This window comes from Pelophylax lessonae, assembly GCF_965119305.1.
Source record: "Pelophylax lessonae genome assembly, chromosome: 1".
In the NCBI taxonomy this organism is placed as follows: Eukaryota; Metazoa; Chordata; class Amphibia; order Anura; family Ranidae; genus Pelophylax; species Pelophylax lessonae.
In genome coordinates, this window is record NC_138768.1 from 493,337,022 (window position 1) to 493,362,510 (window position 25,489).

Here is a 25,489-nt window from a genome sequence, read left to right on the forward strand (position 1 = left end):
CGAAAACGGCGTTTTTGCATAAAGTCGTTTTTTAAATTTCTCGCCTTTTGCAGCACAGTAACCCGGAAGTGACGTCATGGACGCCGCCTCCGTGTTACATCATCGGAGACCCGATCAAAGCCGTTTCCGGCTTTGATCGGGGCTCCATCCAGCCGGCGGGCGTGCCGGCTGGGTGCTCGGGGCTCCCGGTGGGACGGGAGCCCCGAGCAAAGTCACGGAAGGCGGCGGGGGGGGGGGTGGTGTTACCCGGGTAATGATCGAGCAGCTCCCGAGCCGCATCGGTCGTTACCGACGGAAAGCCGACCGTTGGCACTAAACCACGGTACCGGGATAGTGTCTCTAGCTAGAGGCATCATCCCGGTATACTACCACAAAGTCTGCCGACGTAAATATACGTCAGTATGCGGTAAGTGGTTAACTCACAGGCCAGTCCCTGTCCAGTGGGGCTATGTCGCAGCGAACCAAGCGCGAAGCTGAGGCCTGACTGGGGGGTTAGTCTGGATCTAGATTATCCAGTCCGTCGCTCACTCTGGCAGTTGATAATAGATTCTCACAGGAGCAAAATAACAAAGATTGGAAAAAATCCATTTAAAAAGAAAACTTATTGCCAGGACCGGAGATCCCAGCAAGGAACCAGGTCCTTACTCCTGACTATAGCTGGGTGTGGGTGTATACCTCCTGGGACTGCCCATAAATAAAAAACCCAGTAATGATTAAATACCACCAAAAGATAGCTCTATTTGTGTGAAAGAAACAGTGTTGCATGACTGAGTAATTGTCATTCAAAATGTGAGAGCACTAAAAGCTGAGAATTGGTCTAGTTAGGAAGGGGGTATAATTGCCCAGTGGGTAAGGAGTTAAAGAGATCTACAATGCCTTTTCTCATACATTTACTTAACGCAGAAAAATTGTGTAATCCACTATACTGGAAGCAATCTAGGACACCACCAATTAAGCTTATGGTTCACCAAGATTAATGAAGTGCATTTGATGGAGGAGGCACAGCCACAGTACACATGATGGCCACAGTCAATAAGAAAGAACAATTTTGCAAAGAGTGGGTTCACTTTCTCCTCATTCTACCAAACCCTACTGTCGACCTCTGGTTAGGTAATTGGCCCCTTCACAACTTCTGATAATACCCAATTTGGAGAACCCTGCACAACATTTCTGCTCCTTAATCCTTTTTCCTAGACTTTTCCTTCCACAGCCTTCCTCCATAACCCACATTTTTTTATTTATTTTTTTTAATATTTTTTTCCTTTCCTTTTTTTCATTTTATACCTCCCCTATGCCTTACACTATATTTTTCACAGTGAATGTGTATCAGCTGTCCAGGGTATGGCATGTTGAAAAGTGACAGGAATAAGCTACAGCTGTGCTCATAAGTTTACATACCATGGCAGAATGTATGATTTCTTGGCCATTTTTCCGAGAATATGAATGATAACACAACAACTTTTCTTTTACTCATGGTAAGTGTTTGGCTGGAGCCATTAATTATCAATCAACTGTATTTACTCTTTTTAAATCATAATGACAACAGAAACTACCCAAATTACCCTGATCAAAAAAGTTTATATACCCTGGTGATTTTGGCCTGATAACATGCACACAAGTTGACACAAAGGGGTTTGAATGGCTATTAAAAGGTAACCATCTTCACCTGTGATCTGTTTGCTTGTAATTAGTGTGTGTATAAAAGGCCAATGAGTTTCTGGACTCCTGACAGACCCTTGTATCTTTCATCCAGTGCTGCACTGACGTTTCTGGATTCTGAGTCATGGGGAAAGCAAAAGAATTGTCAAAAGGATCTGCAGGAAAAGGCAGTTGAACTGTATAAAACAGGAAAGGGATATAAAAAGATATCCAAGGAATTGAGAATGCCTATCAGCAATGTTCAAACTAATCAAGAAGTAGAAAATGAGGGGTTCTGTTGAAACCAAACCACGGTCACTTTAGACCAACCAACATTTCAGCCAAAACTGCCAGGAAAATTGTTTGGGATGCAAAGAAAAACCCACAAATAACTTCAGGTGAAATACAGGAAAACATGTGGTTGCACAATAAGGAGGCACTTGAAGAAAGATGTACTGCATGGTCGAGTCGCCAGAAGAAAGCCATTACTACCCAAATGCCACAAAGTATCCGGCTTACAATATGCCAAACAGCACAGAGATAAGCCTCAAACCTTCTGGCACAAAGTCATTTGGAGTGACGAGACCAAAATTTAGCTTTTTGGCCACAACCATAAACACTACTTTGGAGAGGAGTCAACAAGGTCTATGATGAAAAGTACACCACTCGTATTGTGAAACACGGAGGTGGATCGCTGATGTTTTGGGGATGTGTGAGCTACAAAGGCACATGAAATTTGGTCAGAAATGATGGCAAGATTAATGCAGTATGTTATCAAAAAATACTGGAGGAAAATTTGCATTCATCAGCCCAGAAGCTGCGCATGGGACGTACTTGGACATTCCAACATGACAATGATCCTAAACACAAGGCCGAGTCGACCTATCATTGACTACAGTAGAATAAAGTGAAGGTTCTGGAGTGGCCATCTCAGTCTCCTGACCTCAATATCATTGAGCCACTCTGGGGAGATCTCAAACGTGCAGTTCATGCAAGACAGCCCAAGAATTTACAGGAAATGGAGGCTTTTTGCCAGGAAGAATGGGCAGCTTTACCATCTGAGAAGATAAAGAGCCTCATCCACAAATCCCGCAAAAGACTTCAAGCTGTCATTGATGGTAAAGGGGGCAAAACACGGTATTAAGAACTTTTGATCAGGGTCATTTGGGCAGTTTCTGTTGTCATTATGATTTAAAAAGAATAAACACAGCTGATTGATAATAAATGGCTTCAGCAAAACACTAACCATGAGTAAAAGAAAAGTTTTTGTGCTATCATTCATATTCTCGGAAAAATGGCCAAGAAATCATAAATTCTGCCAGGGTATGTGTATGTAAACTTATGAGCACAACTGTATCTTAAGCTAGCATTATGGATATCAGTTTGATTCAAACTTTCTGGTAGTCTTTTACTGATTTTTCAACACACAACAAATTCTTGTTCTTGCCCTGAAAACAGTGTATGAATAAACACATTAATAAAATAATTTTAAAGAAGGATTTATACAATACCAATAATATATTTTCAAAGAAATACCAGAATGCTCATTTACTTTGTTATAGTCTCAACGCCCACTTTCACTTTGGCTTGATCCTTATTAAGTGTGTAAATCTTCATAATTGATGCAGTAATTGGATCAGTGTGTGACAGCTACGAGAAATCAAGGCAAAACATGTAAAGCAGCGCAGTACATCTGGATAAAGCATGAAAACAAGTGTTTTCATTTTTTCTGTCTAAATTGTAAATGTATTATGCCTGCACTTACCAACTCTATGGATTTTCTCATGTGTGATTCTTTTTCCTCTGTCCTTAGGATCTCTCCAGTTAGTGGGCATCTGAACAGAACATTACACACAGTAGATTCCTTTTCAGGTGCAGACATATTCTGTCAAAGAAATGTACATATTTTTTCTGGTCCATGACAGATGATTATTTTAGTTTATCTCTGAAAACCAACTTACCTTGCATTTTGGAATTATATTCACTTCCTGGTGAGATTCTAGGGGCTTTGTCACTAAAAAGAGATTAAACATTTCATAGATCAGGCAAAACATGACTCTATATACAAACCCATGCATGTGAGTGTTTCCTGTCAATGTGCAATTAACAGATATGGTGACAACTTGAATTCTATAAGTGTGTTATGTAATGTGACTGCCTCCCTCATGTTCTAAGGCTGAAAGGTGGGCGGAGGGTCTAAATTCTTGACATTCCTGTGATCACCCAGTCCACTTGGGTACTTTAGTATAGGATCAGCTAGTATCCCAGCAAGTGATGCTTATTGGAGGACACCTGGCACGGCTCCCAGCCCGGCCTGAACAATAGTACTGACAGGGAAGTCTATTAGGGCCGAAACAACTAATCGATTATGAAAATAGTTAACTATTTTCATAATCGATTAGTTGGTCAGCCGATTAAATGTCCTGCATACAGAATGCATTATTTGTTTAACCAGTTGAAGACCGGGCCATAGCTGTATGACCGCTACAGCACGGTCGGCTTATTCTGAGAGGGTGTACAATGAGGTCCTCCCAGAATTGCGCTTCCCGCGCGCCCCCTGGGGCGCGCACACAGAAAGGTACATGCTCGTCGGGTCCTGGGGACCCGGCGCATCACGGATCGTGGTAAAGGGTCAATGACAGCGGCCCTTTACCACGTGATCGCTCTGTCCAATGACAGAGCGATCACTTGTCAACAAACTGGCGCATGTCCGGTTCATTTCTCTCCTCGCACACTGTACACGACAATTGGTACAGCGTGCGAGTAGAGGAGAGAAACCGCAGCTCCAACCGCCCCCCTGCCTCTTCTATACCCCAACTATGCCACATCCATGCCTTAATTATGCCACATCCATGCCTCATTCATGCCTCAACCATGCCTCATCCATAAAATTATATAAAGTGAATGTGTACACAAAACAATGAACAAAAAGAAAAAAGGAAAAGTTGTTTTGCAACAAAAAATAGTCCTTGCAACTTTAGGTCGCTAAATTGTGAAAAGTCCCACTAGATTTCAGAAGGTGGATGTTGTCTTCTATGGCGGCTTCAAAAGCGACTTATAGTGATCAAAACTGCTTACCAAATAAAGTTGGTCTACCAAATTAATGGACAGACCTTGGCTCACTTTTGATAAGATGATGACAAAATCCACTTGCTGAGCTTCTCATTAGTATGAGGGAAGAAGGCTCACAAAGGCAGGTGTTCAAAGACCATATAAATAGAATAAAAGAAAAAAGCACATAGTGTAACACCGTTGATAAATTGGCAAAAGGAAAGGAAATGTAAGAATAGCACTCACATGATATCCTTATACTTAAGGTGTCTCACAAGTGACCCCAATCAGGGAAAAGGAAGAGCCGCAGATGCCAAGAAAATGGCTAACGACACATGCAAAGCACTTGTAAAACAAGTGTACACCCGTGGAATGTCACCAAACAAAGGGCAATTATTTGAGCCTCTTACCAGATGCACGTGGTCACCCAATCAAGGCATAGACCTCACCCAGTATATGTAGTTAGTCAAGGGATACCTCAGGCATATGGAGCGATGAGTAGACATTCAAATCCCCAAAGGAGACAAAAACAAATGTGCGGACATAGCGTAATCCCAATTAAAAAAACATTATTTATTGATTAAAAGTTAGACTCACATGCTGTGATGCAGTAATGGGCATGTAAAACATACAAGCGGTGCTGGAAAAGGATAACAGCGTCTTCATGTAAAAAATCGTAGGCCGACTCCGGGGGCGTGGTCACGTCACGTCTGACTCCACACAACACGTTTCGTCATAGGTTTGACGTCGTCAGGGGCGTGGTTGTCAGACGTGCCTCCACGCCTATTTAAATCCCCCGTATAGGACGGTAGGCGGTGCGAGCGCCTGACAATTAGAATGATTGCTACAGAAGGGCGGAAGTGATGGCAACAGGAAGTGCTCAGTAAGGGAAACAACCTCTGCAATTGCGATTGTATCTCACCGCAGAAGATCAGATCAGCAAAATTACATGGAAATGAAATTTAAAACGGATCAAAACAATATATATATATATATATATATATATATATATATATATATATATATGAATATATCAGACAGTTCTGAACCCCTATAATAATGATCCAAATGGCATATTAATGATTTTTTGCACCGAAGTCCGCTGTTCTCCTCGTTAGAGTAAAAAAACAGAAATACCAAAATGTATAAAACAAACAGTGCTAATAATAAAACCTATAAGTAACAATTATTTTGCCAAATAAGGAGCAAAATATAAGTTGGCATTTGAGATGACGATATCAACATTCAGAATATCCTAAGGACTTATGTGATATTGCCAACGCCCTCTAGTGGTCATAAACATCTTTATGCAATATGGCACATAATACTGATGAAATAAAATTATTAAAACAAATTGGAGATCTCTAAGGCTGAAACACGGTGGATATACTGTCTCAAAACGTATGCCCCTTTTGGCTTAAATGCCGAATGGGACGTCAATTGTTTTATCAACAACAGTTGAAATATTTTTGTTTGGTCACCTCTTTATTATATTTTATATTATATACTGTATATTATAATATATTTTATTTTTTTTCAATACAATATCTTTCCATTCTGCCCCTTAGGGCATGTCAATATTATTTGCCTTAGGGATATAAGGATTGATATGTATACATGAAATTTGTTTTAATAATTTTATTTCATCAGTATTATGTGCCATATTGCATAAAGATGTTTTTTCCTTTATGACCACTAGAGGGCGTTGGTACTATCACATAAGTATTTAGGGCTATTCTGAATGCTAATATCGTCATCTCAAATGCCAACTTATATTTTGCTCCTTATTTGGCAAAATAATTGTTACTTATAGGTTTTATTATTAGCACGGTTTGTTTTATAAATTTTTGTATTTCTGTTTTTTACTCTAACGAGGAGAAGAGCGGACTTCGGTGCAAAAAATCATTAATACGCCATTTAGATCATTATAGGGGTTCAGAATTGTCTGATATATTCATATACAGTGGCAGCCTGTCTATAGGGGGCGCAGGGGCACCGCCCCCCCCAAAAAAAGAAGAAAAAAAAAAGATTAAAAAAAAAATTCAATTTTTAGCCCACTAGGGGCGCCGGACCTATTGGTGGGTATGGGGGGGGGGGTTCACCCCACATGCGGCGGGCAGAGGCGCCGATTGGCGGCCTTCTGGGGGTCATCGGGCGCAGAGCAATGCGCCCCGACACTCCCCACTTTTGTGATGTCCTGCCTGTGATTGGTCCAGACTCCAGCCTGGACCAATCACACAGGAGGACATCCCAGGACCTGTGACGTGGCGTGTGGGGGCGGTGCATGCACCAGACACTGTGTCCCGGCATCGTGATCATCGACACCTTCCCGCTGTCCGAGAGGAGAGCCGCTAAGCCACGCATCGGAAGTCAGAAGAGATCACACACAGTTGTTTGTCTCCACTCCAGTGAGTGACCACCGCCTGGTTCTCCAGTTCTTTGCACGCCGGCCACGCATGCAGAGTCTGCATCCGCAACTCCACACTCCAGTCCGCAGCCAGCCAGAAAGTGTTGTGTGACAGTCTGACTCCCGCCGCCGCCCCGGGCCTACTACTCTCAGAGCAGCAGCACGCCACACCACGCAGGTCACCGTCCGTGAGGTAAGTGTACAGTTCAAGGCAAGTGAATGTGATGCCTCAGAGGGGCCCGGCCCACACACTGTTAGGCTTCGTTAGGGTACAGGGAAGAAAATGTAACAATGCTTTTTCCTAAACTGGCACTAAACTGTGTGTGTGCCAGTCCCTGTTCCTATAGCTGTGTGCAACCCCCTCCAGGGGACTTCTCACCGTGCCAGAGCCTGGAAGGCACCATCCATCCTCCCACCAGGCTGGGCTCACAGCTCTGCGGAGAGTGGCGCTGTGGCTGGCTTTGCAGGCACAATAGCAGCACACACACACACCACACACATACACTGGGTTATTGAGGATGTGCTCAGCCTGGCCATAGGCGACTTACACACAGGGGAGACTATTAGCATGGGGGAGTTGTACAAATCAATGGGCTTAACTCATTCAAGCCTGCCCTGCTAAAGCTTTACTATTGTCTATAGAGGCTTGGCAGGGTTAGGGGTTAGAATGGTTTCTGGGTTCACTAGAACCAAAGTAGCTGCCTTTGATGCTTTGTATCATACAAATTGTATGTCTGTTTGAAACTTCCTATTGAGCCATGATGTGAATAAGGATGAGTTGCTCTGACACTTATTTAGCTTCATCTAATAAATGTAAAGTCACACAATTTTTTACCGTGTTTTGAGCACCAGCCGCCACTTGATCCGTTTTAAAATTCATTTCCATGTAATTTTGCTGATCTGATCCTCTGCGGTGAGATTAGGCTTGTGACGGTATCAGATTTTCATGCTGCGATTAATTGATTAAGGTTTTGCCAGGGTATACGGTATTATCACGGTATTCAATTATTAAATTTAAATTATTAAATTTCTACCTCACTTGAATTTCATTGCTGAATTTAGGGGCTTTGGTTCACTTATGCACATTATTATATAGTCAGTCAGTACAGACTCTGTGAACCAGGCCTAAAATAAGCCATCAAGCAGTGTCTGGCCTACCTGTCCTGGCGCTCGGCTCCGATCCGATGGCCTGGTCATTAAGAGGGCAAATCCTTGTGGTCAAGAAGTGGTTAAACCTGAAGGAGGTGTTGTTATTCATAAATTACTTTACTATTGCTTTAGGCCTGGTTCACATGTATGCGGGTTGGCGGCCCACATTTGCACAGGCATAGCAGCCCATTGATTTGAACGGGCTGCTATGCCCTCATTTTCCGCAGAAAAAAGGTGCATGCATCATTTTTTTTAAATTCAGTGGCCTTGAAATCCATCCTGCTTTTGCACCATGCGACTTACCTGCAGTTCCTGCTCTTGCAAGCTTTCTGCGTTTTTTGTATACGTGGGCACGGCATTTAAAAACACAGTTTGCGTGTGCAGCAACTGCAGGTAAGTCGCATGGTGCAAAAGAAGGATGGATTTCATGGCCACTGCATTTTTTTAAATTCTGCATGCACCTTTTTTCAGCTGAAAACGCAGGCATAGCAGCACAAGCCCATTCAAATCAATGGGCTGCTATGCCTGTGCAAATGTGGTGCCCCAACCCGCATACATGTGAACCAGGCCTAAAGCAATAGTAAAGTCATTAATAGATAAAAACACCTCCTGCAGGTTTAACCACTTCTGGACGGCAAGGATTTGCCCCTTTAAAGACCAGGCCATCGGATCAGAGCGCCAGGTCATCACCAGGTAGGCCAGACACTGCTTGATGGCTATATAATAATGTAATGTGGGCTGCTATGCGCGTGTATATATATATATATACTATATATATATATATATATATATATATACTGCTATGCCCATGTATGTATGTATATATGTATATCTCTATCTATCTATGTATAAATATATATATAATATCTATCTAATTCTATCTATCTAATTCTATCTGCAGAAACTTGCTTGTATTAGCAGTGTTTCTGTGTCTGAGCCCTGGAAAAGCAGGTGGGTGTGTGCTGAGTGGGAGCCGTTTGATTGGTTACAGGGAGGAGCTAAGTCTCTCACTCTAGGATCATATTACCAGAGCTGTTTCTATTGAGTGAGTGAATGAGTCATCCAGCTCACTGAAAATGTATCTATTCTAAAGTCAGGCAGACTTGAAGAGCAGAGAAACTCGGTATTTTAAAAATGCCACAATAACAATACCGTGGGTAGGCAATACCGCGATATATCGAATTACTGAAAACCGGCATATGTCTAGGTGAGATACAAATCGCAATTGCAGAGGTTGTCACTTCTGCCCTTTCTTGTGCCCTGTTTGCTTTCCCTTACTGAGCACTTCCTGTTGCCATCACTTCCGCCCTTCTGTAGCAATCATTCTAATTGGCAGGCGCTCGCACCGCCTACCGTCCTATACGGGGGATATAAATAGGCGTGGAGGCTCTCTGACAACCACGCCCCTGACGACGCCAAACCAATGATGAAACGCGTTGGGTGACGTTACCATGTCCCCGGAGCCGGCCAACGATTTTTTACATGAAGACGCTGTTATCCTTCTCCAGCACCGCTTGTATGTTTTACATGCCCATTACTGCATCACAGCATATGAGTCTAACTTTTAATCAATAAATAATGTTTTTTTAAACGGGATTACGCTATGTCTGTACATTTGTTTTTGTCTCTTTTGGGGATTTGAATGTCTACTCATCGCTCCATATGCCTGAGGTATCCCTTGAGTAACTACATATACTGGGTGAGGTCTATTCCTTGATTGGGTGACAACGTGCATCTGGTAAGAGGCTCAAATAATTGCCCTTTGTTTGGTGACATTCCACGGGTGTACACTTGTTTTACAAGTGCTTTGCATGTGTCGTTTGCCATTTTCTTGGGATGTGCGGCTCTTCCTTTTCCCTGATTGGGGTCACTTGGGAGACACCTTAAGTATAAGGATATCATGTGAGTGCTATTCTTACATTTCCTTTCCTTTTGCCAATTTATCTACGGTGTTACACTATGTGCTTTTTTCTTTTATTCTATTTATATGGTCTTTGAACACCTGCCTTTGTGAGCCTTCTTCCCTCATACTAATGAGAAGCTCAGCAAGTGGATTCTGTCATCTTATCAAAAGTAAACCAAGGTCTGTCAATCTGTCTGAAGTCCCGGAGGATTTGGCTGCTCAAAGACCAGGGCCTATTTTGCGATTCTGCACTGTGTGACTTTAACGGACTATTGCGCGGTCGTGCGTTGCGGTACCAAAATGAAATTGACGACCTTTTTTTCCCCACAATTAGAGCTTTCTTTTGGTGGTATTTGATCACCTGTGCGATTTTTACTTTTTGCGTTATAAACAAAAAGAGCAACAATTTTGAAAAAATAACAATATTTTTCACATTTTTTTTTAAATTCCGCCACCAAAAAAATGTAAAAATCAAAATATCTTAACATTTTAGGCCAATTTGTTTTCCGCTACATATTTTTGGTGAAAAAAATCGCAATAAAGCATATTTTTATTGGTTTGCGCAAAAGTTATTGCGTTTACTAACTACGGGAAAGATTTATGTCATTTTTGTTTTTGTTTTTTAACTAGTAATGGCGGCGATCTGCAATTTTTTTTGCGGGGCTGCGACATTGCGGTGGACAGATCGGACCCTTGACTGACATTTTTGACACTTTTGGGGGGACCAGTAACATTACTACAGTAATCAGTGCTATACATATGCACTGTTACTGTAAAAATGACACTGGCAGGGAAGGGGTTAACTTTATTAGAGAGCAAGGGGTTAAGTGTCCCTAGGGGCGTGCTTCTAACTGTAAAGGGGCGTGGCTTTGGATGTAACCACAGAGACATACGATGCTACATAGCAGGATCGTATGGTCTCTGCAGTTACACCAGGGAGAATGACAGGCGGCTTTGTTTACATCAGCCGCCTGCCTTTCTCCCTCTCCAGCGGGAGATCGCTAGTGACCGACAGACATTGGAATCGCCGGTCACTCGCGCGGGGGATGCCCGTGAACGAGCGAGAGCGCGCCTCCGGCGGCGCGCGCTCGCCCCCTTTTGGCTCGCAGGCGAGTGACGTACCCATACGTCACTTTGCCTGCACGGGGCTGACCGCCGCAGTATATGTACTTGCGACGGTCGGCAAGTGGTTAATTTGGTAGACCAACTTTATTTGGTAAGCAGTTTTGATCATTATAAGTCGCTTTTGAATACGCCATAGAAGACAACATCCACCTTCTGAAATCTAGTGGGACTTTTCACAATTTAGCGACCTAAAGTCGCAAGGACTATTTTTTGTTGCAAAACAACTTTTCCTTTTTTCTTTGTTCATTGTTTTGTGTACACATTCACTTTATATAATTTTATTGGTGATCACTACCAATTTAATCGTCATCACTGTTTTTGAAATTATATATTTTTTTATTTTGATTTCTTATGGGTTTAGCGCTACACATTTTTTGTACTACAATCTGGGATTCTCTATAGGTCCATGTGTGCAGCTTCCCTCCAATATCACATAGGTATCTACTCTAGAGGTTTCACAGTCACCTGTTTTCACATTTATTTAATTTAGATTTATTTTTTAGCGCAGAAATCCACCCCATTTTCCAATGCCTCATCCATGCCACCTCAGTGCCAATCCGTGCTCATCCAAGCCACATCATGGAAGAAAAAGTTTCCCCTAAGGGTTTGGGAGTTTTCAGGCACGAAAGATGTCCATGAATGTTTTTATAAAAAAATCGTACATTATTAACACATAACATAAAAATAACATGACACACATTTGTAAGTAGCAAATAATTGATCATGAAAGTATCAATACACAGAAAGTTATAATCTATTGCAGTATTACAGTACCCAAAGCGGTTCAAAGCTTTTTTGTGCTTCTTCAGTGGTATATGTTATTGCTACATGCAATTTATCATCTGTGTCAGTGATCAGATTGTGCTTGCTCATCAATAAAAACAACCGTCTATAATCTCGCTGTCAGGTCTGGGTCACATCAAAGGGTTTACACTATTGATTGCTGGTAGTCCCCTAGGGATGACAACTAGGAGAGACTTGTATCCTGTGGCCCAAGGCAATATAGGTGACTGAAGCCCATGCAACAGCAAGGAGCCCTTCACAGACGAGCGGTTCCACGACAAAACGGGTGACCAAACACCAGGAATGGCCATTCCTAGTATTTGGTCATCTGTTTTGTAGCAGAATGTATTTTGGGGTGTAGTTGCAAGTATGCCTATACAGTGTGTGAGAAATAACTTATAATATAATGGTAATATGACCATTGTGAAAAAAATAAAAAATCTTCATTTTGAAAAGAATTGTGCAAAAAAATTACAACTTCAAAAAACTCACCATGCCTCTTACTAAATACCTTGGAATGTCTACTTTCCAAAAAAGGGGTCATTTGGGGGGTATTTGTTTTTTACTGGCTTGTTAGGGTCTCAAAAAATTAGATAGGCCGTCAGTACATCAGGTGTGATGAATTTTCAATGATTGACACCATAGCTTGTAGACTCTCTAACCTTCAAAGACCAAATAATTTTTACTTATTTGGGTTATTTTTACCAAATACATGTAGCAGTATAAATTTTAGCCAAAATGTATGAAGAAAAATTACTAAATTTGCAAAATTTTAAAACGGAAACAAAGAATAATGCATTTTTTTTTTTACAAAAGTTTCGGTCTTTTTTCATTTAAAGCACAAAAAATAAAAAAACCCAATGATGATTAAATACCACCAAAAGAAAGCTCTGTTTGTGTGAAAAAAAGGACGAAAATTTTATATGGGTACAGTGTTGCATGAGTAATTGTCATTCAAAATGTGAGAGCACTGGAAGCCGAAAATTGGTCTGGTTAGGAAGAGGGTTTAAATGCTCAGTGGGTAAGTGGTTAAATATCAGGAAATACAGTGAAGCACACATACAGCTCAGTATGCCGTCCATACATGTCAGTAAGGGCCTCAGAACTTGTGAATGTGAATGTGTTAGGAGCAATGCTTCATGGGACATGTAGTCCTGGACAGGAAGTCAGTGGTTCTAAAGGCAGAAGTTTTTTCTACCTTGCTATAGGGGCACTCTATACTATACTTTGCAGCTTGCTATTGGGGCACTCTGAGGGGCAGGAGGAGCCAGAAGCATCCGTGGGGAACCCCAGAAGAGGCAAATCAGGGCTGCTCTGTGCAAAACCATTACACAGAGCAGGTAAGTATAACATGTTTGTTGTTTAAAACAAAAAAAACAGAATTTTGTAAAATTCCTTTCTCTGAGTCCTCTGACAGTCGCCGCCCCTCATATAGTCTTCACCAATGGGTATTGACCTCTTGTCCACAGGAGTAAGCTAGGCAGAAGATTTTGTTAAAAACACAAAAAACTTTGCGTAGACACACGTACAGGGGGCTGTCCCTCTGGTCCTTTACCCCCGGCTAGCCTCATTCCCAATTCAGTTTGGTAGCAAGCAGTAGATAGTCCATGAACCCCAAAAGGAATTTTACGGTAAGATTTTACAAAATTCCGTTTTCTCTTACATCCTCTGACAGTCGCCGCCCCTCATATAGTCTTCACCAATGGGATGTCCCAAAGCAGTGTAGACATGATGGGTGGGAAACGCAACCGTCTCAAGGTAACAAAACACCCAAGGTCAGATAAAATAATCTTATCTGAACCAAAAAGGTAACCCACTGGGTAACAGGAAAGCTCAACAGGAGCGAACACCCCAGGAAGGTAAAATAACCAAGGGGGAAAAAACCCCCACAGGAGGGGACAGGCTAAAAACGCCATGTCTCCCCCAAGGGACTGCCGCACCCAGAACTTTGCGGCCAAAGGAGGCATCTGTCGATGCCGAAACATCAAGTTTGTAAACTTTGTAAAGGTGTGCAGGGACGACCATGTCGCCGCTTTGCACATCCGGGTCACCGACGCCTGATGGCGAAAGGCCCAAAACGCACCCTCTGCTCAGAAGAGTGAGCCGTGACAGGGAAGGGCGGAACCCGATCCCCAGGCGAATAAGCCTGTACAATCGTCCGTCTGAACCAGACAGGATGGGTTGCCGCAGACACAGCCATACCCTTTCCGAGGCCCTCAGGAAGGACAAAAAAGAGAATCCGACTTTCTGAAGGATTTCGTAGACGACAGATAACCCTGATTGCCCTGACAACAGCCAAGGAATGCAAGGCAAAACTCCGTAGGATGCGTAGGATTCGCACACAGTGAAAGCAAAACAATGTCCTCATGGAGATGGACACCAGACACCACCTTCGGAGAGAGAAGGATTGATGAGGTCGCAAGACCACCTTATCCCTATGAATCACCAGGTAGGGGAAGCGGCAAGATAGGACCGCCAACTCCGACACACTGCAAGCAGATTTGATTGTCACCAGAAAGGCAACTTTCCGTGACAGTGCAAGCAGAGGAATCTCCCGGATGTTCTCAAAGGGAAGACGTTGCAAAACGGACAGAACCAAATTCAAGTCCCAAGGGATTAAGGGCGCCCACCGAGGGGGGGCCTAATGACTTGATAAAGGTGCGGATCAAGGAACTTGACGCCAAAGGGCGCTGAAAATAATGGCCAACGTAGAAAACTGACCCTCAACAGTGACAGTGCAAGACTTAGGTCCACACTGGATTGCAGGAAGGCTAACACCCTTGCCACCGAAAAGTAGTAAGGATGGAAACCCTGCGATTTGCACCAGGCGAAGCAAGCCTTCCAAGTACGATAAGAAATCTTACCGGACGAGGCCTTCATAGCTCTAAGCAAAGTAGGAGTGATCTCCAACGAGAGACCCCGATCTCTCAAGATCTGGCTTTTAACAGCCACACCGACAAGGCCAGCGATTGTAAAGTAGGATGGAAGAACAGCCCCTGAGACAACAGGTCGCCTCATAAGGGGAGCCGCCAGGGAGGCTCGACGACCATTTGCATGACGTCCGCGAATCAAGACCGGCGCGGCCAGTCCGGGCCCCCAGGACCACCAACCTCGGTTCCGAGACCAATCTGCGAAGGAACCGTGACAACAACTGGATCGGGGGGAAGGCGTAAATCAGGCGAAACTGATTCCAAGGCACCACCAGCGCGTCCGAGGCAGCTGCCAGAGGATCGCGCGCGCTTGCCACGTGCCTTCCCACCTGGTTGTTTAGAGGAGGCGGGCCATCGCGCACACAGCATCTGAAAAACCTCTGGGTGCAAGGCCATTCCCCCTGGTCCGGGGTCTGGTGACTCCGATAGTTGGCCTGCCAGTGTTCCATACCCGGAAAGTGAACTGCCGAAAGCGCCAAGACCCACGTCTCGGCCCAAGGCAAAATCTCGGCCACTTCCTTGGCCGCCCGGGCACTTCTGGTGCCCCTTTGGTGAGTGATGTACGCCACCGCAGTAATGTTGTCCGCCTGCACCCGCACAGGGTGGCCCTGAAGACGATCCCACCAACGGAGGAAACCGAGTCTGATAGTGCTCAGTTCCAAGGCATGTATCGGTAGGGAGAATTCCTCCTCCAACCAAGTGGCCTGGTCAAACAATTAGCCCAGAACGCCACCTCCGCCCGACAGGCTGGCGTCCGTGGTGAGCACCTACCATAACAACGGCCGGAAGGACTTCCCTTCCGTCAGAGACCGGAGCCACCACAAAAGGTCCGCTCTGACCTGGTGACTCGAAGATATCCTCCTGTCCAAGGACTGAGGATGCCTGTCCCACCTGGCTAGGATCTCCGCTTGCAGAGATCGCGCGTGGAACCGTGCAAACGGCATCGCCTCGAAGGCTGACACCATCAAACCTAGGGACCGCATGCAGGTCCTGAGTGATGATGATTCGTTGTCCCTGAGGGACCTGACCTCATTCAGCAGAGTCCGGAGTATGTCCTCCGGCAGGAAAAAACTCTCGCAAGGGCGGAGTCCAGGACCATTCCCAGATAAGGGAGACGAACAGAAGGGAACAATGTCGACTTCTGAAAGTTGATGGCCCACGAACTCCTGGAGCGTCTGAACAGTGGTTGACAGATCGCGCAACAGAGTTGAACTGGAACTCAACCTTAACAGGAGATCGTCCAGATATCCAAGGATTGCGATCCCCTGCGCCCGCAACAGGGCCAGAGCAGGAGCCAAAGCTTTGGTAAACACCCTTGGAGCCGAAGGGAGACCTTAAGGTAACGTCACGAACTGATATCGCTCCTCTGCGATTGCGAATCGAAGGCACCTCTGATGACCCTTGAATATAAGGATGTGTAGAAACGCATTCTTGAGGTCGATTAAAAGCCAGGAATCTCCCGGGCTCAGAGAGGCCACCACCGATCAGAGGGATTCCATACAGAATTCTTGAACCCGCACAAGCGGTCTAGAAACTTTAGGTCCAGAATCGGACGCACCTTGCCCTCCTTTCAGGGCACCGCGAACAGATTCGAGTAAAAACCCCCAAAAACCTGTCCCGATGTGACACCGGGACGATCACCCCCTGGGCGAGGAGATCCTGAACCGCCCGTTGAAGATCGTGAAAACGATTTGGGGTCAATGAAGATTTGAGGCAAAGAATCTGTCTGCTGGGTGCGATCGAAATTCGATCTTGCACCCCGACTGAAAGAGTTCCTAAACCCATCTGTCCTGAATGGCGGACGGGGCCGCTGTGCCAGAGTGGGCGGCTATAGACTTACCTGCCCTAGGCTTCCTCTGGCCACCAGATGCCTGGAAGGATTCGCGTCATGTACCTTAAAGGAACGATAGGACCCCTGGTTAGGATTAAAGGAAGGGCCCCGCTTACCGAGGAAAAAACTTACCCTTGGACACATGGGGCAGCAGAGTGCTTTTACCCCCAGTGACCCCCTTCACCAACTCGTCCAGGGAGTCCCCAAAAAGGCGATTCCCTGCATAAGGGATGTCAGACACCATCTTCCTGGAAGTCTGGTCGCCGACCAGCTCCATAGCCACACAAGGCGACGGATTATCACTGCGACAGCAGAGAATCGTAAGGCTAAAGGGGCCTGATCCAAGGACGCATCACACAGGCATAAAACCTCCAGAACAATTTGGTACACCATCTCCAAAGTAGCAGGAGGGGCGGAATCAGCCACAAGGGTGCATCTGAGCACCTCAGTCCACTCCACCAAAGCCTGAGAGACCATTACTGAGGTGAACATGGGCTTCAGCAAGGAACCTGATACCGTGTGGTCCACCTTAGGGGCCACAGTCCGGTGCGAATCCATCGGAGACGCAAAGGGACCAAGGTATTGAAACCGCGTAGGTACCACAAAATTTGAGCATTAAATTGCGCCATTGTACATTCACCGTTACGTGAAACTCAGTGGGACAGGGAATACCTGAGCCGCTTTCTGGGTTCTGCGGGTCCCAAAGGAGGACCGCTTACCCGGCGGGTGGGGCTCATCCCTTAAATGCAGTGTATCCACAACAGAACTATAAGCACAGACATTGCTGTGCGTTCTATGGCCGACCCAGAGGGGGGGTCGACCCCCTCCACCTCCCCACCGACCGAGAGGACTGAGACCCTTCAGGGGGTAGACTGTCCATGGCAACCATATCTAGCTCAGGATAAATAGACTTAGACAGTCTGGGTCTTTTCTAAAAGTCCGCTCAGACATCAACAGAGCCACTTAAGATGCTAAAGTGGCAAGTGCAGAAGGAAGGGAGCTTAGCGCAGAAGATTCAGGCATACCTGAACCCTACACCAGCGCTGGGGGGAAAATGCTGCACTGGGACTCCAAAAAAAACCTACTTTTACCTACTTTAATTTTACTTTAATTACTAATGGCGCTGGCCCTTTAAATCAGCGGCGGACTCCGCCGCAAAGAGGACCAGCATGTGCTGCTTAATACAAGGTAACATAGCTGCCAGTAAGGCATGACCCAGAAAAAAAAGCATAGAAAAGCCCCCCAGAAGTGTAGCTGTACTATACCAGCTTCCAGCTCGATCCGACTGAAGAAAGGAAGTGATGTCACGCCGCTGGAAGCCCAAACAGGAACTGACTAAGGAAAAATGGTTGCTCATGTAACTCTATGGGGAGGCTCCGGGAAAATGGCCGCCGAACCATACACTGCCCACATTAAAGATGGCGCCCGAAAGGGCACAGATACACTAGGGAAAATGGCTGCTGAATGCCCACACATGAAGCCAGAACAGCATGCCCACACCCAAAATGGCAGCCCCGCGTGTTTTACACCGCAGCGGCCCCCACTGCCATGTCTGTAACCCTAAAGTGACAAAAAATACTCCCGAGGGACTCAGGGACCCCCGCAACCCCCCCACAGGGACACAGACATGAGGGGATCACACAGACTCTAACAGACTGCCATCCCCATGAGAGAAGGCCCCACACACACCCCCCCCCCCCGGGCTACAATGTATAGACAGAGGGGGTAGCATGTTACTCACCGATCCATGAGAATTTGTGGGTGACACTCTGCGACGGGAAGCCTCCCACCCCGGGTGGTGGGGGTGCCGTCAGCCAAACAGGATTCTAGCAACACGCGGCGTACCGCAGTTGAGAAATCCTAGAGAAGTGGCCACTTCGCGGGCTTTGTCCCTGAGGACAGGGACAGGTTGTTTGCGAGGCCAGGGCGTACGCATAGCCAGCTAAACGCTTGATGGCGGGCTGGGATTCCGTAAGGCTCTAGTACAACCAGTCCGATTCCCAGCTACGCAAAACGCTGTAGTCTTCCGAAGTCTGACTAACTAAGCGCAGGAACAAAAGCTATTAGTGCAAAGAAAAACACACTTAGCAGAAAATAAAATGTAATAAAACAGAAGAAAAGGCTGAGACTGTAGCCCCAGCACAGGGAAGCCTGCCTACCTAGGCAAAAGACAAACTGAATTGGGAATGAGGCTAGCCGGGGGTATTGGACCAGAGGGACCAGAGGGACAGCCCCCTGTAGGTATGTCTATGCAAAGTTTTGTGTTTTTAACAAAATCTTCTGCCTAGCTTACTACTGTGGATACGAGGTCAATACCCATTGGTGAAGACTATATGAGGGGCGGCAACTGTCAGAGGACGTAAGAGAAAACCCCTTTAAAATTCTGAAACTTTTACCAGTATTGTGCGCATATATTGAAAATGATCATATCCATGCAAAAAAAAAAAAGTCTCAGCTTTTAGTACTACTTTAATATAAAACATTTATATCTTGGGGAATGGCCTGCAGCTGAGGACGATGGCCGCATAAGCGAGGAGCTCCGGGTATCTCTGAGCGGGTCCCAGGCAACCATCCCGAACGGAAAAAGATAGCACGACTCCAGTTTACCTCATGACCTCCCCAACTACCCAGCAAGCAGGATGGGGAAAAGAGAAGCCCCGCAAATTGACTGATTTATGCTCCCCGTCGGGTGCTTCCTCCCCTCAAGATGGCGCCGGACACAGGGCAACGGCTCAGACGAGCAGCCAGCGGGGTGAGTGGCTTCACTCACACCAGGAGAAAGGCGGTCCCTCTCCAAGGCATAAAGGGGGATCGCCCTCTACCTCTTCCTCCTGCAGCCCTCAAAAGATGAGACCATGGTACTCTCCAGAACAGGAGGGGTACTACAGCACTGACTCCCATTACTGGAGACACCACTAGGGAATTCACTGAACAACTAGAGGATTATAAAACAAAAGATCTCCCCCTTACTGCCACCACACCTAAAGACATGCTATTATCCCTAAGAGGCTCACTCCAGAGGGATATAATCACTTTCATGTCGCAGGTTAAGGAGGATGTCTCAGCACTGGGGGACAGAGTAAACCATGTGGAGGCTAAAATGGGGGAGTTTGCAACAGCACATAATGAACTGTTAGATGCTCACAACGATCTGCAGGCAATTAAGCTAAAATTAGCTGGCCTTGAGGACCGCTCCCGCAGGAATAATATAAAATTCTACGGAATATCAGAGACTGTGTTAACATCTGACTTAAGGAGATATATACAGAAACTAATCGCCACCTTTCTACCTGACACATTGGAAAGAGAAATAGACAGAGCTCATAGGCTCCCTAAACCATCACACTTCCCTGATGCAGTACCGAGAGATGTCATTGCAAAAATCCAATTCTAACATGTTAAGGATGAACTCATAAGGTTCTTGAGGAAAAATTCCCCCCTTACCTGGTCCTTACAGTGATATCTCCCAGCATACCCTGTTGGCAAGAAAAAAAGTTGTATCTCTAACCAAATTGCTACGTAACCATGATATCCCCTACTGGTGGGGTTTTCCTGCCAAACTCCTAGTCTCCAGGGATCACCACACTATCGCCATTAGAAACAAGGAAGAAGGCCTCAAAGTGGCTAAGAAATGGGGCCTACTACCCAACGACAAAACTTCTCTACCCCTGCGGCCTCAACTGCTAGGGTCTCATCAGGCTGGGAAAATGTTCCAGGCTGATTTTATACACAACAAAATCTAAGAAGCAGCTAAAGCAGGTTTCGGGATAGAACCTATGTACTTCTCGACATATGGGACCTAGCCCAAGGTTCACGTGGGATGACACCCCTATCAACGCTGTGGCAAAAGCCCCCAATGTTCTTTTTTATAGTTCTTCTAAAAGTTGCACCGAAGTGTATTGGTGCTGTTTATTTCTGACCTTTTTTTTTTTCTTTCGTTTATTAACTACTTAAGCCCCGGAAGATTTGGCTGCTCAAAGACCAGAGCCTATTTTGCGATTCGGCACTGCGTGAGTTTAACGGTCGTGCGACGCTGTACCCAAATGAAACTGACGTCCTTTTTTTCCCACAAAAAGAACATTCTTTTGGTGGTATTTGATCACCTGTGCGATTTATACTTTTTGCGCTATAAATAAAAAAAGAGCGATAATTGTGGAAAAAATAACAATATTTTTCACATTTTTTTATATGAAATTCTCAAAAAAAAAATTTAAAAATCAAAATTTTTTTAACATTTTAGGCCAATTTGTTTTCTGCCACAAATTTTTGGTAAAAAATTGCAAAAGTTTACGCAAAAGTTATTGCGTTTACTAATTACGGGAAAGATTTATGTAATTTTTATTTTTTTTTTAAACTAGTAATGGCGGCGATCTGCAATATTTTTTTTTCGGGACTGCGACATTGCGGCTGACAGATCGGACCCCTGACTGACATTTTTGACACTTTTGGGGGTACCAGTGACATTAATACAGTAATCAGTGCTATAAATATGCACTGTTACTGTAAAAATGACAATTGCAGGGAAGGGGTTAACTTTATTAGTGATCAAGGGGTTAAGTGTGTCCCTAGGGGCGTGATTCTAACTGCCAAGGGGCGTGGCTTGTGATGTAACCACAGAGACATACGATCCTACATAGCAGGATCATACAGTCTCTGCAGTTACACCAGGGAAAATGACATGCGGAATGACATGCGGCTTTGTTTACATTAGCCGCCTGCCTTTCTCCCTCTCCAGCGGGAGATTGCAAATGGCCGGCCGGTCACTCGCGCAGGGTTGCCAGGGAACGAGCGGGGGCGGAAGCGCGCCTCTGGCGGCACGTGCTGGCCCCCTAGAGGCTTGTGGGCGAGCGACGTAGCGATACGTCGCTTTGCCCAGGAGGGGCTGACCGCCGCAGTATATGTACTTGCGGCGGTCGGCAAGTGGTTAATTCTGTACTCTAGGGCTGAAACAACTAATCGATTAATCGACATTGAATCGATTATGAAAATAGTTGTTAACTATTTTCGTAATCGATTAATCGGTCAGCCGATTAGTTGTCCTGCATACAGAATGCATTATTTGTTTACATATCAGAAAATACAGTGCAACGCACATACAGCTCAGTACACCATCCATACATGTCAGTAGATGGCAGAGAACTTGTGAATGTGTGAGGAGCAATGCCTCATGGGATTTGTAGTCCTGGGCAAGAGAAGGAACCAAGATATTCAAAAGGAAGATGCTTTTTTTTTTTACCTTGCTATATACCTTGCTTACAATCACTTTAAGGGCTCTGTGAACCGAAGATCAGCATCTGAACCCAGAGAAGCTGGAGACTGATAGACTAGAGGTGATATAAGGCATTACAATTACATTTAAACTAAAGGTTTACTAGTATACTAGTATTGTGCATTATATTTAAAATCCTTTTAGATTGTAAGCTCTAACGAGCAGGGCCCTCTGATTCCTTTTGTTCCAAATTGTAGTGTAACTGTAATGTCTGCCTTCATTTTGTTAAGCGCTGCGCAAACTGTTGGCGCTATATAAATCCTGTATAATAATAATAATAATTATATCCATGAAAAAAAGTCTCAGCTGTTGGCACTACTTTAACCACTCTGCAACCGCTCACAGTAATACTACTGCGGCAGAGTGGTTCGTTATCGTCCAGCCACGTAGTATTAACGTGACTGGACACTCCCCCTTCTGGGCGGCGCTTGCGCGCCGCCGGAGGCTCGCTCCCGCTGTTTTCATTCACAGCGGGAGTCGTGTGCGGTTTTCATTCACAGCGGTCTGTCCGCCGCAATGTCGCAGTCCCGCAAAAAAAATCGCAGATCGCCGCCATTACGCGTTAAAAAAAAACACCAAAAATGACAGAAATCTTTCCCTTTGTTAGTAAACGCAATAACTTTTGCGCAAACCAATCAAAATACGCTTATTGCGATTTTTTTTACCAAACATATGTAGCATAAAACAAATTGGCCAAAAATTTTTAAAAAAATTGGTTTTTACATCTTTTTTGGGGGGAATTTCATATAAAAAAATGTTAAAAATATTGTTATTTTTTCAAAATAAACGCTCTTTTTTTGTTTATAGCGCAAAAAGTAAAAATCGCACAGGTGATCAAATACCACCAAAAGAAAGCTCTGTTTGTGGGAAAAAAAGGACGTAAATTTCGTTTGGGTACGGCGTTGCACGACTGCGCAATTGTCAGTTGAAGTCGCACAGCGCCGAATCGCAAAAAGTGGCCTGGACGGAAGACAGCAAAATCCTCCGGTGGTAAAGTGGTTAATATATAAATGTTGTTCCCCCCTCCACCCTTTATATAGCTTCATATTTGACTCCCAGTTAAAATAGCCTGCATATCCAACTTGGGCATATATTTTTTTATATACATTCACATGATACCAGATATAAATACTTTCACTGTTTCACAGTAGAAATTATAAGTATAGTACAGTAGCGATTATCTGCTGTTTTTTTTTTTTTTTTTACTTTAAAAAGGGCAATTTTTTGTTTTTTTTTAACCCCATCATGACAGGTGATAAAAAAAAAGCATGCTGCTGCTACTAAATGTCTTATGCTGCCCATACATGTATTGGATTTTTGGACAAAGATTTGCATCAATATTTATACAAAAATTATTTGTATATTTGTTGAATGGATAAGTATTGTTTGAAAATTCTACTTGCTTTTAACATTCAATTTTAAAATGAATATAACTTCTGAGCAAAAACCACATACCCACCAGTGGCGGCTGGTGCTCCATGGGCTAGGGGTGGCGGTAGACGGACTGCACCATACACCCCCTTCCCCGGCCCCTACCAGGCCGCACACCAGGACCACGGACCCCCCCCCCCATGGCTCACTCGCCTTCAGCAGCGGCAGCTTCAGTTTCTTCCCCCTCAGTAGAAGCATCTCCTCCCCCTTGCCCAATGGCATGGCTTCTACTTTCGGCCAATCAGGAAATAGGTCTCAGGACCCGCTTCCTGATTGGCCAGGAGGCAGATTCGTATATTCATTCGCTATTGTCACACAAGTGGGTGAGCCCGGGTCGCACTGCTCTGCGCCCCCAGCCCACCCTTTTATTTAGCCTGTGAGAGCCTCTGGCTCTAGTCACATGGCTAAAAAAAAAAAAAGCCCCATTGAACTACATGTGTCCGGCACCCCACATGTAGATTAGGGGGCCGGACGCATTGATGGGGGGCGGCGCCCCCAATACACCAATCGCCACTGATTGTTTGATCGAGAAGATTGCCATTCTGCTCCTTCGAATGTTCCAGTCACTGTGGTTGACAAAGAACGCCAAATGGACCCCACTAGCGGTTAGAAAATCAGATACATTTTTTTAAAAATTTTCGAAAAAATTTAGTTTGTGTATGGCCAGCATAAATGACAACAGGCGCAGGGAGCATGTATCCAGCTACCTGCCTATTAATAAGGGAGTGTGTCCTGAATATTATATACCAATCCGGTCTGAAAATTTGCAAAAAAGTGTTTTAGGTCTTTTGAAATTTTAAAAGTTTTGGTCTCGAGTCTGATATGTACCACATTTAAACCTCCAATAATATATATATCTGTCTCAGATTTGCAAAAACTGAATTTTTGTAAAATCTTACCTGTAAAATTCCTTTCTCTGAGTCCTCCGACAGTCGCCGCCCCTTCATATTCGTCACAATAGGGTTATTGACCTTTGCTCCGTAGGAGTGGCTAGACAACAGAATATGTTAATATCAAAGCTTTTAACATACCCCACCCCCAGGGGGTGGTCCCCTCAGTCAATACCCTCCTGCTTCCTGCATTCCTACCTCAGTTTCAGTAGCATAGCAGTAGAGTACATAAACAAAACCCCAAAAGAGGGGCGGGGGCGGCGACTGTCGGAGGACTCAGAGAAAGGAATTTTACAGGTAAGATTTTACAAAAATTCAGTTTTCTCTTACGTCCTCCGACAGTCGCCGCCCCTTCATATTCGTCACAATAGGGACGTCCCAAAGCAGTGTAGACATGAGGGGTGGGAAAAAAAGCAGCCGCGCCTAAGGCAACGCAATACCCACATCAGAGAAAAGAACCTTACCAAAGGAAGGAAACCAACTGGGCAACATGAAAAAAACATGAAAGTAACCCAGGGGTAAAAATACCCCAAACAGCCAAGGACCCAAACAAAAGGACCCTAAGGCACTGCCGCACTAAGAACTTTACGGCCAAAGGAAGCATCTGCCGATGCCTGAACATCCACCTTGTAGAATTTTGAGAAGGTGTGAACGGACGACCAAGTCGCCGCCTTACACACCTGGGCCACAGAAGCCCGATGATGACAGGCCCAAGACGTACTCAGAGATCATGTAGAGTGCGCCTTCACAGGCATGGGAGGAACTTTCCCCCTCAAAGCATAGGCCTGTTCAATGACCTGCCTGATCCATTCGGCGATGGTAGAGGCCGACGCCGCCATGCCCTTCCGAGGCCCCTCTGGAAGGACAAAGAGAGAATCTTGCGAAAGGATTCAGTCGATGACAGGTAAACCCTGATCGCCCAAACAACATCCAAGGAATGCAAAGCCACTTCCTTTGGATGTGTAGGCTTTGCGCAAAGCGAAGGCAAGACAATGTCCTCATTGAGGTGAAATTCCGAAATCCTTTTCGGAAGGAAAGATGGGTTAGGACGCAAGACCACCTTATGTAAGTGAACCACTAAA

At 45.0% G+C, this 25,489-nt stretch overlaps 1 protein-coding gene across 1 annotated transcript in view; it reads right to left on the reverse strand.

Annotated features, from left to right (window-relative positions):
* Positions 1–25,489, reverse strand: part of UBXN6 (UBX domain protein 6) — a 391,844-nt gene that overhangs the window by 167,622 nt on the left and 198,733 nt on the right. The window contains exons 3-5 of the mRNA XM_082243194.1: positions 3,600–3,652; positions 3,404–3,523; positions 3,191–3,288 (exon numbers count right to left, since the gene is read on the reverse strand). Coding sequence (XP_082099320.1) covers positions 3,191–3,288; positions 3,404–3,523; positions 3,600–3,652 — 271 coding nt within the window. The remainder of the gene's footprint in view (positions 1–3,190; positions 3,289–3,403; positions 3,524–3,599; positions 3,653–25,489) is intronic.